Below are 17,421 nucleotides of genomic sequence, written 5' to 3' on the forward strand. Positions count from 1 at the left end.
AAGACAGAGCTGCTCTTCCTCCCGGGTAAGGCCTACCTGCTCAAAGACCTCGCCATCATGGTTGACAACTCCACAGTGTTGCCCCCCCAGAATGCAAAGATCCTTGGCGTGACCATGGACAACACCATGTCTTTCTATGCAAATGTCAAAGCAGTGATTCGCCACAGACGGCTTGGTTTTCAACCTTCCCAAGTTCTCCCATGTCACCTCGCTCCTCCGCACACTCCATCTGCTTCCAGCCGAAGCTCACATTCACTACAAGACCATGGTATTTGCCTAAGGAGCAGCAAGAGGAACTGCTCCTACTTCCGGCACCGACAGAGATGGCCGCCTCGCTTCACGTTCCTAGGAAACTATGCAGTATTTTGTTTTTTCACATGTTATTTCTTACATTGGTACTCCAGGAGCAGCAAGAGGAACTGCTCCTCCATACCTTCAAGCTATGTTCAAATCCTACACCTCAACCCAAGCACTCTATACTTACCCTTCTGGTTTCTTGGCCCTCTTACTTTATTGAGTAAAACTGTACTTACTATGCCTGTGATATATGGTTGTCCCAACTAGCTATCTTAAGATGAATGCACTAACTGGATGTGGCTCTGGATAAGAACGTCTTCTAAATGACTAAAATGTACAAAGTAGAGCAAACCTAGAGTTGCGTAGACTAGAATGCACTGCACTGTACTGAACTCTAGTCTTCTGTAATGCACTCTACTGAGCTCTACTGTGCTCTACCTTGATGTCGATATTTGTGAAACATAGACATCTATGATTGGTCCATATTTGGTCCGATCCGGACCAAAATAATTTGGTCTTATTTGGGGGCAGAGTGCATACAAATACTAGCCAGTTTGCATATACCTTTGTGTATCTATTTAAGGTATATCACCATGAAGAGAATGACATTCATTCCCATGAATATGCATTTCTGTGTCTTACAGATTAGGGACCCATGATGAAATTTTTAGCACAATTCCATTATCGGGTGTAAATCCACTTCACTTACTGTAGTTCAATAACCAAAAGAGATGTTTTCAAACTCAATGTGTCATGTCATAGTTGACACCCCATTCTTTCTGCAGACATCGTTGAATCTTAATTTGGTGCAGATATTTACATTTTTTTTGTCAAAAGTGGATAAATAAAAATCTGATTTTACAAAAATTATTTCACCACACTTTGCATCTGCACAGTTCTTTCAGTAAATGTGTTTTGTAAATCTTTAAGTGTAAATTGTTCAAATAAGTCATTGTGCATAGAATTGTATGGCTTGTTAAATTTGTTAAACTGACATCAATGGTTTTTGTTTGTCATACATTTGAATTGGAATTGCTCATCTGAAGCCCGGGCAGAATGGGTTACTATTGTAGCAGCAGTGCTTTATTTGTTCCATAAATGGACAGCTATTGTCAGTTATTGTTAGACACAGCAGGCTATTGTTGGGCATGTCCTTGGCCAATCAGAGCACTTAGTTCGACACTATAACACAGGGATCATCAACTAAATTCAGCAGAAGGCAGATTTTTTTGTTGAGCTGATGGTCGGGGCCGAACATAACTACAAATAATGTGTAGACTGCAAATTGACCGCAAGAAGCGCAAACAGATATGTTTGACTAAAGCATAATCATTTCAAACCTTGCTTACATTTGTATATGATAATGTCTCTCTCATATTTCTTAAGTTAAAATCACTTCGTGCTCATTTTCCTGGTATTTTTACAGTCTTTTGTGTCCAATAATGAACATGTACAAAAATGTATCGGTTTGGGGGGCGAAATTGAACCACTCACAGGCCAAATTCAGCCCACGGGGCGCCAGTTGCGGAACCCTGCTATAACACATAATCCATACTCTACTCACCCTCCCTCCATTATATTATGTGTTGAGAAGTAGTCTGTTGGATGGACAGTATTTTTCTCTTTACCAGAGATTCCTGATTAATTCAAACACCGGAACATTATTACAGTGTATCTTGTTGGCCCTCCCTGGTGGACTGGCTAAATGTGTATAACTTGGCTGTTGCTGATTCAGGTCAACCCTGATTTTGTTTCCGTCTCTTCCAGGCTTTATCTCTGGCCTGACTAGCCTGGGAGAATATGGACTACAAATCACAGATCATGGCTCCTCCATTCGAGAGTGGAATGGATGCAACAGGCTGTTGCATATCATGTATGTATATCAGGTGAAGCGCATTCACTTTCTGACTGTATATTATGAGATTAGTTGGATGTACACACACATGCGCATGCTTGCACGCACACAAAGTTCTCCATTATTCATTGTCCTTCACAGTGTATTGTGACACATTCATGGTGATGCGAATGTTTGGATCCTGAATGGCACAGCGGTCTAAGGCACTGTATCGCAGTGAAGGAGGTGTCACTATAGACCTGGGTTCGATCCCTGTATCACAACCGGCCTTGATCGGGAGTCCCATAGGGAGACGCACAACTGGCCCAGTGTTGTCCAGGTTAGGGGAGGGTTTGGCCGGGGTAGGCTATCATTGTAAATAAGATTTTTTTCTTAACGGACTTGCCTAGTTAAATAGAGGTAAATTAAATAAATAAAATGTGCATGCAGAATTGTTATGATCAAGTGTATACAGTGCAGTCGAAAAGTATTCAGACCCTTTGAGTTTTTCCACATTTTGTTACGTTACAGCCATATTCTAAAATTGATAACATTTTCCTCATCAATCCTCACAATACCCCATAATGACAAAGCAAAAAGTACTGTGTATGCGCTCTGCGCCCAAATAAGACCATATTTGGTTGGTCCGGATCGGACAAAATCTGGACCAAAAATATATGCCTATGTTTCACAATTTTGGACATCAAAGTACAGCACAGTAGAGCTCAGTAGAGTGCAGTACAGTAAAGTAGAGTTCAGTACATTATAGTCTACGCAACTCTAGGTTGTGGACATTTTCCATTTTAGTCAATTAGAAGACCCTATGCTATGAGACTCGAAATTGAGCTCAGGTACATCCTGTTTCCATTGATCATCATTGAGATGTTTCTACTATATGATCGGAGTACACCTGTGGTATATCCAGAAGGGGACTAGGGTTCCAATTTTGGAACACCCCCCCCCACGTTCAGCTGGAAGGTGGCGCATGGAACGCAAAAATATTCCTAAAAATATTTAACCTCCACACATTAACAAGTCCAATGGCTCAAATGAAAGATAAACACCTTGTTTATCTACCCAGCAAGTCAGATTTCTAAAATGTTTTACGGCGAAAACATAGCACATATTTATGTCAAACCACCACCGAAGACACAGCTAATTTGCATAGCCAAGTTGAAAAAAATATGCAATCAACAAACGCAGGATTAAAAGAAAAATAATGCACTAACCTTTTGAAATCTTCATCAGATGACAGTAATATAACATGTTACACAGTACATTTATGTTTTTTTCAATAATATGCTATATATATCCATAAATCTCTGTTTACAATGATGCATCGTTCAAAAAATGCTACTCAAATGTCCTGAGAAATGACGATAGCTCCGTCAGATAACGTCAGCTAACAAGGAATACACATCATAAACTTTGACTAAATATGCATGTTCTACATATATATAGTTAGATACACTTCTTCTGAATGCAATCACTCTGTTACATTTATTTTTAACGTTACAGGTTTCGTTCACTAGGCTATACTATGAGTCGGCGCTCAAAAAGTAGCATTATGGCTCCTCTATCTTGGAGTCCACAGAAACCCAAATTTACCACATAAATATTCCCTTACCTTTGCTGTTCTTCCATCAGAAGACCTGGAAGGAATTATACTTACCAAAAACAGCGTTTAGTTTTGCAGTCTGTGTCTTTCGGTTCTCAAACACGACACATTTCGGTTGAAATGTAGCCAAAAGTCAAGTGGATGCGCACCAAAACGTCAAACTTACATATTATATGTCGACTAAACTTATCAAACTAAGTTCATAATCAAGCTTTAACATGTTATAAAGGTGTACAGCAATCGTGAGGACGAACAGAAACGCATGCATTGTATAATCGATCTTGGAAAAAAGACAGGACCGGAGCAGAGCGCGCATGAAAGTGACCTGTTTTTTCCCGCCAAAACTCTCGTGAGCACGTGATTCTCACAATGAGAATCCCCATTGAAAGCTGAGATCGCGCTGAAGACAAAGAGACTGCTCCCAGACCTGTAGGTGCTTGGGAAGCGTAAAGGCGATGACGTCAAAGTTGGGCCAACTTTTCTGATGACAAGAGAGAGTTTGGGAGAATGACTGGCCTGAGAGTTCTGCTTTACATACAGACATAATTTAAACGGTTTTAGAAGCTTTAGAGTGTTTTCTATTCAATAATATTTTTTATTTGCATATATTAGCAACTTTTGACCAAAAAAAATTATGTTTACTATGGGCACGCAATTACTCCAGCGGGGGCAGTAAACAGCCCTATCCCCAAGAGGTATGCAATTGATTTGACATGATTTGGAAAAGCACATGCCTGTCTATATTAGGTCACACAGTTGACAGTGCATGTCAGAGCAAAAACCAAGCCATGAGGTTAAAGGAATTGTCCAAAGTGCGCCGAGACAAGTTTGTGTTGAGGCACAGATCTGGGGAAGGGTACTAAAAAATTCTGCAGCATTGAACATCCCCAAGAACACAGTGGCCTCCATCATTCTTAAATGGAAGAAGTTTGAAACCACCAAGACTCTTCCTAGAGCTGGCTGCCCGGCCAAACTGAGCAATCGGGGGAGAAGGGCCTTAGTCAGGGAGGTGACCAAGAACCCAATAATCACTCTGACAGAGTTCTAGAGTTCCTTTGTGGAGATGGGAGAACCTTCCAGAAGGAAAATCATCTCTGCAGCACTCTACCAATTAGGTTTGCCAAAAGGTACCTAATGATTCTCAGACCATGAGAAACAAGGTTCTCTGTTCTGAGGAAACCAAGATTGAACTCTTTGGCCTGAATGCCAAGCGTAACATCTGGAGGAACATGGCACCATCCCTACGATTAAGCTTGGTGGTGGCAACATGCCTTGGGGATGTTTTTCAGCGGCAGGGACTGGGAGACTAGTCAGGATCAAGGGAAAGATGAACGGAGCAAAGTACAGAGAGAACCATGATGAAAACCTGCTCCAGAGCTCTCAGGAACTCAGACTGGGGCGACGGTTCAACTTCCAACAGGACAAAGACCCTAAATCATTTACATTTACATTTAAGTCATTTAGCAGACGCTCTTATCCAGAGCGACTTACAAATTGGTGCATTCACCTTATAACATCCAGTGGAACAGTCACTTTACAATAGTGCATCTAAATCTTAAAAGGGGGGGGGGGGTGAGAAGGATTACTTATCCTATCCTAGGTATTCCTTAAAGAGGTGGGGTTTCAGGTGTCTCCGGAAGGTGGTGATTGACTCCGCTGTCCTGGCGTCGTGAGGGAGTTTGTTCCACCATTGGGGGGCCAGAGCAGCGAACAGTTTTGACTGGGCTGAGCGGGAACTGTACTTCCTCAGTGGTAGGGAGGCGAGCAGGCCAGAGGTGGATGAACGCAGTGCCCTTGTTTGGGTGTAGGGCCTGATCAGAGCCTGGAGGTACTGAGGTGCCGTTCCCCTCACAGCTCCGTAGGCAGGCACCATGGTCTTGTAGCGGATCACACAGCCAAGACAATGCAGGAGTTGCTCAATGTCCTTGAGTAGACCAGCCAGGGCCCGCACTTGAATCCGATCTAACACATCTGAAATAACTGTACAGCGATGCTCCCCATCCAACCTGATAGAGCATGAGAGGATCTTTAGAGAAGAATGGGAGGAACTCCTCAAATATAGGTGTTCCAAGCTTGTAGTGTAATACCCAAGGAAGTGATCATTCCTTTTTTTATATACATTTGCAAAAATACCTAAAAATCTGTTTTTACTTTGTCATTTATGGGTATTGATTAGGGCAAAAAGATATATATATCGATTTTCGAATTAGGCTGTAACGTAACAAACTGTGGAAAAAGTCAAGGGGTCTGAATTATTTTGTAACGCACTCTATGTGAGTGGGGAATGGTTGGGTAAGGGGGAACAACATGTGACACTTTTACCCAATCCACGACTCACCCGGAGTGGAAAGTGTGAAGAGAGAAGATGAGCAGTCTAACACAGTTGCTTGCCTCAGCGAAGACTGTTTATCGTTAAATAGGTGATTGTATTTGAAGATGAATATTTTATGGTGAATGCAACAGCATGCATTGAGATTACCCCTGTGCTGAGCAGAGAGCCTGCCAGGCAACCAGATCCCTCTGCTCTGCTTTATGGAGTCTGCTGTTTGTCAAGAGTACTGTACAATGGTAGTGATAATTAGGAGGACGTTTCCGATATTCAAGACAGGGTTCAGATTACTGGTGAACTCTCTTACTAGCTGGACAGTGAATACCTAATTAACTAATTTAGTTGGAAAAGGAAGTGACAACCTTTGCTGGTGGGCTGCCTCTAGTCTCCATGATGGTGACAGGCTGATATGGGATCACAACACACTGCTTAGCATTTCAAACCGGAGACCACCAGTACGCTAGACCACAACATTGTACATAGCAGGGAGAGGATAAGCAGATACCCTTCTATTCACATTATCATATCCTGCCTTGTTGGCCCTGTCTGGGGGGTATCCTCGGACGGGGCTACAGTGTCTCCACACTCCTCCTGTCTCAGCCTCCGGTAGCTATGCTGCAATTGTTTGAGTCGGGGGCTAGGGTCAGTCTGTTATATCTGATGTAATTCTCCTGTCTTATCCTGTGTCCTGTGTGAAGTATGCTCCCTCTGATTATCTCTCTCTCCCTCTCCTCCCGGAGGACCTGAGCCCTGGGACCATGCCTCAAGGCTACCTTGCCTGATGACTCCTTGCTGTCCCCAGTCCACCTAGTCGTGCTGCTGCTCCAGTTTCAACTGTTCTGCCTGTGGCTATGGAACCCTGAAACTGTTCACCAGATGTGCTAACTTGTCCCGGACCTGCTGTTTTCAAATCTCTCTCTGTACCGTGCCTGCTGTCTCAAAATCTGAATGCTCAGCCAACTGAATTTTACTCCTGAGGTGCTGACCTGTTGCACCGTCTGCAACCACTGTGACTATTATTATTTGACCATTCTGGTCATCTATGAACGTTTGAACATCTTGGCCACGTACGGTTATAATCTCCACCCAGCACAGCCAGAAGAGAACTGGCCAGAGCCTGGTTCCCCTCTAGGTTTCTTCCTAGGTTCCTGGCTTTCTAGGGAGTTTTTTCTAGAAACCATGCTTTTTCATCTGCATTGTTTGCTGTTTGGGGTTTAAGGCTGGGTTTCTGTATAGCACTTTTTGATTTATTAATCATGAATATGGATATTATTATTATTTTTAATTTAACCCCAATTTACCTAGGCAAGTCAGTTAAGATCAAATTCTAATTTACAATGAAGGCATACCCTGGACGACACTGGGCCAATTGTGCGCCATCCTATGGGATTCCCAATCACAGCCGGATGTGATACAGCCTGGATTCGAACCAGTGACTGTAGTGAAGCCTATTGCACTGAGATGCAGTGCCTTAGACCGATCACCCACTCGGGAGCAATACTGTACTGTTAATACTGTATGGTGACAGGTAGTCAGATGACACATAAGGAGAAAATAAAAAGCTAGTGTATGAGAAGCTGAAAATGATTCTCAAACTTTTGACTAGCTAGCTTCTCAAGAGCAACACTCAATACTCAGTTGAACTGAGTGGGTATACAAGGGTCATGAACTACTACACTTTGTCTCAGATTGACAACGGCCTGGCACCATGGATGTTGTAGCAAAATATCATGATATAACTTTAATCCAAATACATTTTCAAAGTAATAAGCAAATTCATTTTGGATCATGGCCCATTTTGGAATAAAAATACATATTCATTAACCATTAAAATGTGTTTGGCAGGAACAAATGGATTTTGTTTCCACAGTGAATAGTTTTGATGTTTTTAGCCAAATAAGGCACAAAAAAGGCTGACACTTCCGACACGTTTTATTCTACGGTAGTCAGTCGTACCCTCAAGATTCTTTAGCCTAAAAATATGACTATGTTAGCTATGGAATCTGCTGCTCACTGTTTTAACAGAACATATAAATATAGAAGTTAAAAGAAAAACAAATGGTGCACACACCAAATCACACTGCCTCTCTGGCTTCCCTCCACATTCTCCCTGCATTGGCATGTCGAAGTCAGAATGGCAGACAATGTACACTTCAAAAGATAAGAGAAACAGAAAAGCTTATGCTTGCAAATTCAGAATTAGCTTCATTCTTTTGTATCTCCGCTGAATGTTTAAGGCACCCGATGAAGCTCATTTCGCTTGGCGAATGGTTCAGCGCAGTAATGCTTCATTTTGAATGAGCTGATTACGATACAGTGTTTGTTCCATCCTCACAACATGAAAAATGATCTTTGTTTAGGATTTGTCACAAACTCTAAGGCTGGGAGTGCTCTACCCAAATGTTTTGTGAATGATTTAGCATAATCTGCTGAGTGGAGTGATTCTGGGGTGCTTCAATGTGGCCAAATAAAAACATCCCAATCATATCAGTGAAGGTGAAGTTATCATATTATCACATCAGTGGCTCGTAGGTGAATCATCTCCTCAAGGCAGAGCTTTAGACTGCGTCAAGCCAAACCTGAGTGTATCAACATACAAGTGTTAATAAATTCCAGTGGTTAACCCCTAAACCCTCAGTGTGTTACTAGGGGAGAGTGTGTAGAGACCTGATTGGCTGAACTGGAGCCTGCTTTCCTTTCACAGTTGGATAGAAGAGCATGGGATAGATACTACTAGGGCAATCCTAGGAGCGGTCCGGGGCTCATTGAAATTCCGTGCATAAGTTCTGAAGAGAGAACCAGCCCCAGCCATTACACATTCAGAGATAGCAGCCTGTGTGCACGGCAGATCTGAGTATGATGAAGCAGACAATAAACAGGGCGATGCTAAGGTGATAAGGTTGTAGTTGAGGAGGAGAGTCATAGACAAATGTGACCGGACAACATGTAGCGGACCTGTGAGCGTTAGTCCCTTATTGAGAGGTCCTCCATTAGGATGGTCAAGGTAACCCTGACGACGGCCACAATGCAACCCTGCATGGGACAAATAGACACCTTCATCTTCGTTATTATATCTGGTGTTAAAGTTATGGCAACTTCTTCTATTGGGTTGACCATGATGGTTTAATATGTGTCATTCAAGTCATATCTGGTTGGGTAGGATATCAGTTTGTTGACTAATCATAGAATCAATGATTGATAATGAATAGAGTGATATGAATAATGGCAGATGTGCACAGCAGGAGTGAGCGGAAATGGGTGACACAAAGGAAAATAGATACCAGCTAGAGATTCACTCTACTCTAGAACACGGACAATGCCAGATGGGCAAAACTACAGCCTTCAACAGAAGCGGCCCCTGTTGGTGCTGGCAGCCTGTCAGCATGTCATGTTGTATTCCTTTACAGTGATTTATGAAATTTGAGGAGCATGTGTCATATCTTCTCCAAATGATTCCCCTTTTCAGCAGCTTGAAAAACGGGACGCCAAACATGCACACACAAACAGGATATACATGCACACACAAACAGGATATACATGCACACACAAACAGTTTTGTTTTGATGTCATGTCGGAATTATGTCCTGCCACTGTCACATCAGTGTGAGCAATAAAGGCCATCAGCCATGCTGCCTCTACAGTTTGACAAAAATTACACAGAGAGTTTGCCTCTGAGCAGCTAGCCAGCCACTAGGGATATTTGTTTAGTGAGGTCAGTGGGGGCCATCGAGGACAGGATGGACACGGACGCATGGATCGTGGGCAGTAATGTCCACTGTACACACCCAGCAGTCTCTAACTGTCACTTCCACTGATCTGAGATCTGTACACCCTCATTACAAAGTGTTGGAGAGAGGGAGGAGGGGGAGGAAGAGGAAGTGATGAAAGGACAAGTAACAAGCAATGGAAAGAACAATGGAAGGCAAGAATTAGAGGCACAATGAGGAGAAGAAATAAAAGGAGGGATGGAGATGGAGAGGATGGGGTTGAGGAGGTCAGAATGGCTAACTTGTCAATCCCACCATGTTAACTGGACTCTGCTGGCCAAGAGGCTCTCCTGAGGAGAGTGCCAGGTCATCACACCTGGGTCAGATTGGCTCGTAACTCATGGCAACGACTCCTATCACGAGGGCCCTAAAGGAGTACAGCGAAGATGGAGCTTGGCGTGGTGTTACAACATTATGCTACTGTAGCCCAGAGCAAGGAACTGCATCAGAGCATCTCCACATCTAGAAGGTCAACAAGGTGAACACTAAATGAGATGTTCTACTGTTTCATCTCCAATGTTGGCAGGAGGTCTATAAATGTACTGTATTAGTAGAATTACTTATGATTTCAAAACATCAGAGCTGGAGATCAGGGGAGTACTATTGGCAAGCATGGATGTAATGCTGCCTTGCAGGCTAGACTCCTGGTCTCTATCTCTGAGAGTGGTGAAGATAAAGATTTGGACAGAGATACAGTAGAGTTAGATTCCACCACCTTGATATCACATCCTGCTCAGGTATATGGAATACACATTTCATGCCACACAATGAAAATGATTATTCAAAGACCACAGATATTTTACATTACATATAATATAATATAACCAAGTTAGCTTTGCATTTCTCAACTATAATAAGAGATGTGAAATGAAATAGCCCAGATTTTTTTGTTCTCTGGAAATGAATTCCCAGGTCTTAAAGCGACAATCAGTAGTAGAAACAATAACAAAGCATCCTCCCTATACCTGTTTCAGTAAAAAGCTAAGAGATGGGGCATGAGAAATGTAACCACTCTCAAATTCATAGACAGAGGTATAATATGCTTTGAGGCTACAGTATACAGTGTTTGTTAACATTTACTTTTTTGACAAACATTGTGTATATTTTCAGTTCTAATTGGGTAGACAGTTGAACTAAGCTCATGAGTCATTTATAAGTTATATTCTTCATGAATCAATGGAAGTAGCAACTGCTGATTGCCCCTTTAACTGCTTTTATGGCAGATCAACATCTCAGTGCTATAGAGATTGCACAGAGAAAACAAAAATAAACACTTAACTATGCATTATACACTAGCTATGCATTATGTGGATACTTAGGACCTGGGATCGCTCGCAAACACAACAAGTTTCATGCAAAAATCTCCCATTTATTTGGATGATTTATGCAAACCTCTTGGGTTGAGAAGCAAGTTATGATTCAGACGATCTTATTTCATGTTTATGTTGTTACAGGCATCGTCATCATCTAGTGTTGTTGTTCCCACATCCCAACTCTTCCTTTCTTGCGCTCTCTCTCTCTCTCTCTCTCTCTCTCTCTCTCTCTCTCTCTCTCTCTCTCTCTCTCTCTCTCTCTCTCTCTCTCTCTCTCTCTCTCTCTCTCTCTCTCTCTCTCTCTCTCTCTCTCTCTCTCTCTCTCTCTCTCTCTCTCTCTCTCTCTCTCTCTCTCTCTCTCTCTCTCTCTCCCTCTCTCTCTCTCTCTGGTTCACCCTCAGTGATTTTGGCTCTGGGGAGGGAAGAGGAGCAGAAGGAGATATGCTGTTAACTGAAACCAGGCTTCTTCCGGTGCATACCTGCGCTATCTCCAGCACACACCACCTGACTGGCATTAGCATTCTCTATGGCAGGCAGGGAGGGCAGGGGAGCCACATTAATAACCTCCTTTACATTCCTTCCATTCTCCCCTGGTTCTTCCCCATTTACTCTGCTCCTCTGCCTCTACCGAACCTCAACCCAAACTGCCATGAGGGCTGAGGTAGAGAGGACTCCTCTCTCTCTATAGCAGGAGCAGGTGGAAGAAAGGGAGAACTGTCATAGTGAAGTACACATCTCTCAGAGGCTTCGACTTCTGCTCAACTTGGCCTGGTTCTCCTGGCAGTTGGGGGATATCTTTTCTCAGTGTTTAACAATCTGAGAGTACATTAGAGAGTATTACCATGTGCTCATGGCAATCATTATAATTGCTGTTCTCTCTGGAGACATCTAAACATATTTAACTGTATGCTAGCTACACTGTAGTTTACACAAACACTTTGTAAGTCACCCTGGATGACAATGTCAACTAAATAATGAACACACACTCATCTCCAATCAGAAGAGGGATGAGTACAGGGTGAGTGTAGAAGGAGAAGGTGGAAGATGAAAGGACACATGGAGAAGAAAGGGAGGAAAGAGAGGAAGGGGAAGGGAAATCTGGTTAAGCGGATTAGAATTCCACCGCTGGTCCTTTGAAGGCAGGCGCTGCGCTGGGCTGCGTGGCTGCCCGGCACCGGGGGACCGTTCAGGCCCCCTGTCCAAGCCACTACCCCCCAAAGCTCCAATGGTAAGATAAGAGAGGAGAGTTAATCCGACAAACAGGATTAGGGACTGGGAGGAGAGGAGGGTGCGAGGGAGGGTGAGTGAGCGTGAGCTGGGGTGCTGGGTAGGATGGGTCACTGCCACCCTTGCTCAGCCATGGGGACACAGCAGTAAGTAGGCAGTCCAAAGCTAAATCAGCAGGGCCACATTGGGGGCAATAGGGGTGGCCCTGGGGAAGATGACTCCAGACCAGGCAGTGCCCTGGGGGTTAGCTGGGAGGTGTGTGGCCTCTTATTCATGCATCTGTTTTGCATGGTCCCTATCATAGTATGGCACAGGCACATGGGCTGTTACCCACTGAGTCCTTTCTGCCAGGCCAGACCCCTGTCCTCCATATGTAAACAGCATCATAGAAGCTGTGGCCACACACACAGCAGGAAATGAAAGAGATGGAGTCCACCGTACGCACCATACAGAAGATCAAGCAAAGCCACTGTAATATTCACTATGAAATCAAATGAGCTCAAGTAGAGTCTGAAATCATTCACAATCACATGCATACCCATCCTTGAACTTTGTACAATGTAGCAGTCCAAAACTATGATCAGAACCACGGACCAGATAGACCAAAGCATAGCTTTCCCACATACACCTCTCCAAATGTTCTCAGTGACCTTCTGTTTACCAACTTTCTAACAAAACAAACACACATCAGTGTGAGAGAGGTGTGATACACTACACACAGCCCACTGAGTCGTATTGATATTGAACAATAATGCCTGACATCATATCCTAAACCATGAGACCGAGAACATACCCACTGTGCCCAGTTGAATGACTATCACCACCACCACAAACTCACAGCAAGGTTCAGCAATGCTCAAAACATCACTGCCTACAACAGAAACTGTATGCCTTACACACAGGTAAACAGATCCACAGATCGAAGAGTCCATGATGAACTCTATAATCCCACAGAGTCTGTGTGACTTACCTCCCTTGTTCTTGTGTCTGCCTGGCGCTCTACCCTGCAGGCTGACCCCTGGTCCTCCCAGGAGCAGGAAGAGGAGCAGAGCCAGTTCACACACAGATACACATCCACACCTGGTCAAGGGTGACATCTCTGGTTCCACTGGTTCCACTGTGGGACGGTAGGTCTCCACTCAGCAGTCTCATCAATCACAGGGAGGGCAGAATGTGAGACTATGTCCACTACACCCTCAGCATGTCCACTACACCCTCAGACCCATCCTCATCAGTTCCAGTTCCCAGGTGCCTCTGCAGATGCATTCATGGTATCCCCAAGTTGATGTTGATAAAAAGTGTATGTTTTTCTCTGTCCTTAGTTATCACCTGTCTGTTTATCTTGGGTCTGTCTCAGTCATAAGTCCATCGTGCGATGGGGAGACAGTGTCTCCTTGCACACTGAATTGCTGTATCCACAGTCACATCCTTTGAGAGCTCCAGAAGCGAACTGAAGTCCTTTCTCAGGGAATCCTCTCAGACACAGCAGCAGCGCTGCACAGGACAGCTGGAGGACAAAGCTGGCTGAGCAGAGTCGCGCAGTATGGATCTCTCTCCCTCTCCCTCACTATTCTCTCTCTCTCTCTCTCTCTCTCTCTCTCTCTCTCTCTCTCTCTCTCTCTCTCTCTCTCTCTCTCTCTCTCTCTCTCTATCTATCTCTCTCTCTCTCACACACACACACACACACACACACACACACACACACACACACACACACACACAGTGAAGGCTGAAACAGCTGCGGGTAACGCTGGAGCCACTGGTGCTGTTCTGCTGCTGATTATAGTAGTGGTGCTGATGGTGTTAATGGTGGTGAAAGCCTGCTCTATCTACTGGTGTTTACTAAGAGGAAACCTCCATGCAGCATACACTCGCACTGCGAACACAATTGACTGTGGAGGAGAGGAAAACCCAGCAGTCCAGAGGCATGAGCACAGGGATGGAGAGAGAGTGAAAAAGAGAGAGGTAAGAGTAGCAGTAAAGTGATCAGTGGAAAGAGAGAGATTGAGATATGAAGCCAATGGTTGAGACATGTGGAGGAATGTCAGGCGTGGAGAGAGGAGAGGAGAAACGTAAAAGAGACGGCTCTAATCCTCACACACGGGCAGCCAGCTCTGGAAGCAGCAGCTGACAAAAAAAAATGTATTCCGAGGAGAGAAATGACAGCTTCAGCACACGGCTATGTCAGCTCAGCGTCAAAGAGCAGCGAGGAGAGAGCAGGGGATGGGATAGAGGGAGCTGACTTCAGAGACTAGGGGGGAAGTGTAGGGATATTAAGGCGAGGGAGGGGGTGGAGAATAATGGTGCACGTTCCCAGCTATCTCTGGGGTGTGCAAGGTTTTTCACCTCAGTAACAAGAGTTGAGACGGAGAGCCTGAAGGATAACAGAAAGGCATGTTTACCACAAGTCATGGTCTCAATTACAGTCCTCTATGGTGAGAACACCAATGCAGAAGCATTGCTAACCACAGTCACCCTCATCACTCCTTGTACACTCGATGCATACAATTACATATGTGTAATTACTATCTTCCTTTCTCTTGCTCTTTCACCACTCCTCATCCAAGCACGTCAACGAACAAGATGGGACAGCAGATTTTCAGATCAATGTAGCTGCAGAAAGAGAAACACATGGCTTTCAGAGGTATCAGTGTGTGGTTGCTGGTTGATAGGACCCCACCTGTAGGTAAAAGGAGATGCATAAATGATGAAGCATGGTGATGTGCGAATATGTGTGTGAGCGTGTGTGTGTGTGCAGTTAGTGTTGTCTTCAAGGGAATTGAAACGCATCACGGAACCTCTATAAGGTGGGTCAATCGATGACCACTTCACTGGCCATCAACAACAGTGCATCACTGTAGCCCTTTCCTCTTCCCTTTTCCCACTGTAGCCCTTTCCCTCAAAGTAGTCAAAAGTTTAGTGTTTGGTCTCATATACTTCTTGCACGCAAGGAATACATCAATATAGTGACTCTTATGTTTTGCCCAATAGAATTGAATGGAAAATTATGACTGAATTCATTTTCAGGAGACTCCTGAATTAATCCTGATAATGTCATGATTAAGAAAAATCATGAATGAATAATGATGAGTGAGATGCCGTTCAGAGGATACCATAAAACATACTAACTTCTCACCGTTACCAATAACAGGGGAGGTCAGCATTTTTTGGGCTGGTATATGATATTTATGCCTCTGTAAATTTCTCAAATCATCATCATCATTCATGATTCTTTCATGATTACCCATAATCATGGTAGCATCCACAATAATGTAGCATTCAGAAACATCTTCCATTCTTATTTACAATCAAATTGACTCCAAAATGGCACAAAACGTTATTCACCATTCACACTGGTGTAGCACAACCCATGTAGCCCTCCGCATAGTGGGGGGGCCCACGTCACAAGCTATGATTTAATGAATTTTTGTTACAGGAAATTTGCTTTAAAACGGCAACATTTTATCTAAGCTTCATAATAATAAGTAATTCAGCTTCTATAGCGCTTTTCATTACAGAAAAAATCTCAGAACTCTTGAAAAGCAAGATAAACAAGTATCAAATAAAATAGATATGTAGCTACATCACAGAGAGTAGATTTGGACAACAACACTTGTTAGCTAGTGTTAAACGTTTTGGGTGTTTCAAGCCTCCAACAGATGCTGCAACAGTTGAGAGGGATAGCTTGAGCAGAGGGAGGGGTTTGTCAACAGGGTGAGATGAGCAGGTCCTCCGGTGGCAGGCCAGCTCACTCTCCATTCAAGGTGCCCTGCCATCTGACTGCGACTTCTCCGTAGCCATTGATTCGTACCTGTACGAGATTAAGTTTGTTGTTGAAGTTCCCACTCACTCAATGATTATAGCCTGCGTAAAAACTTCTGAGGAACCCTCAGACTGAGCGAGGAATTCATCACTGCCAACTCGCCATCCATTGCAGTTCTCTTCAAGGTCAGGAGACCATAGAAACAAACAAAACATAGGGTGGTGTATTCAAATCAAAAGCTTGTTAGCATTGTTAGCTAGCTCTGTTGAAATACCAGATTTGCCATAAGATTCACAGGCAGGAAACAAATAGATGTAACCCAAACTTAATCAATGCTGATTTAGGTATTCAAACAAAATGTACAGGAGCTCTGCCTAGGCCACCTCACGGCGCCATGGCAAAATGTGTTGAATAGCAGGAAATTAGCTCTAAAGCAGGAACATTTTCCATCAGCCTTATGGCAAAATGTGTAAAATAGCATGAGATTGGCTATAAAACTCCCCCCACAAATATAAATGAAAAGGCGCAACGCCACCGTCTTCCACCACCATCAATAAAACACCAAATGATGACATTTCTCCTGGAAGAATGGTGTCGCCTACCTCCAATACAGTTCCAGACACTTGTAGAATCTATGCCAAGCCGCATTGAAGCTGTTCTGGGAGTTCATGGTGGCCCAACGCCCTATTAAGACACTTTATGTTGGTGTTTCTTTCATTTTAGCAGATATCTATACATTGCATAGGTTGGAAAAGTATTTCATACAGATATTCCATGAGATACTGTATCTGTTTGGACAGTGTTGTGACTGTGAGCAGGTATGCATGTGTGAGTCTCCCATTGACAGTTAAGGTAAAACAAGGTGTCAGTGGTGTTTACAGCAGGGAGACAGACAGTAAGTGAGGGGAAATAACTTTCTTAGTTAGTTTTCCCTAATGAAAAATTGATCAACCCTACAAAAAATATCCATTAAATATAATCTTCATAATAATTCACATGTTCTATTACTGCTGGATTATTTTCCTGCTGTAGCAAACTGGCTCAAACAAAGATCCTACATCTGTAGATGCTACTTTCCAAATGTTTCAAAAATAATTTAGCTGAATGTGTGCCATTACACCAGTACCAGTCACAGGGCTGGCCAGTGCATGTGCAGCTAAATTAGGTCCAGGCAGATACAACTTTCAATCTGGGCTCCATCCAGTCACAGTGACATTTTACCTCTAACATGGAACTGACTGCTCTTCATATGGAGTCTATTGAGGCCGACCAG

General features: G+C 43.6%; 1 protein-coding gene across 3 annotated transcripts in view; it reads right to left on the reverse strand.

Annotated features, from left to right (window-relative positions):
* Positions 1 to 13,910, reverse strand: part of LOC118391369 (roundabout homolog 2) — a 232,718-nt gene extending 218,808 nt beyond the window's left edge. Inside the window, exon 1 of one of the 3 annotated variants that reach the window (XM_052458013.1) lies at positions 13,356 to 13,910. In XM_052458013.1, the coding sequence (XP_052313973.1) occupies positions 13,356 to 13,482 (127 nt within the window). In that variant the 5' untranslated portion in view covers positions 13,483 to 13,910. The remainder of the gene's footprint in view (positions 1 to 13,355) is intronic. The other 2 variants (XM_035782717.2, XM_035782715.2) reach the window with 2 other exon arrangements.
* Positions 13,911 to 17,421: the final 3,511 nt, after the last annotated feature.

Source organism: Oncorhynchus keta, chromosome 12 (genome assembly GCF_023373465.1).
Source record: "Oncorhynchus keta strain PuntledgeMale-10-30-2019 chromosome 12, Oket_V2, whole genome shotgun sequence".
In the NCBI taxonomy this organism is placed as follows: Eukaryota; Metazoa; Chordata; class Actinopteri; order Salmoniformes; family Salmonidae; genus Oncorhynchus; species Oncorhynchus keta.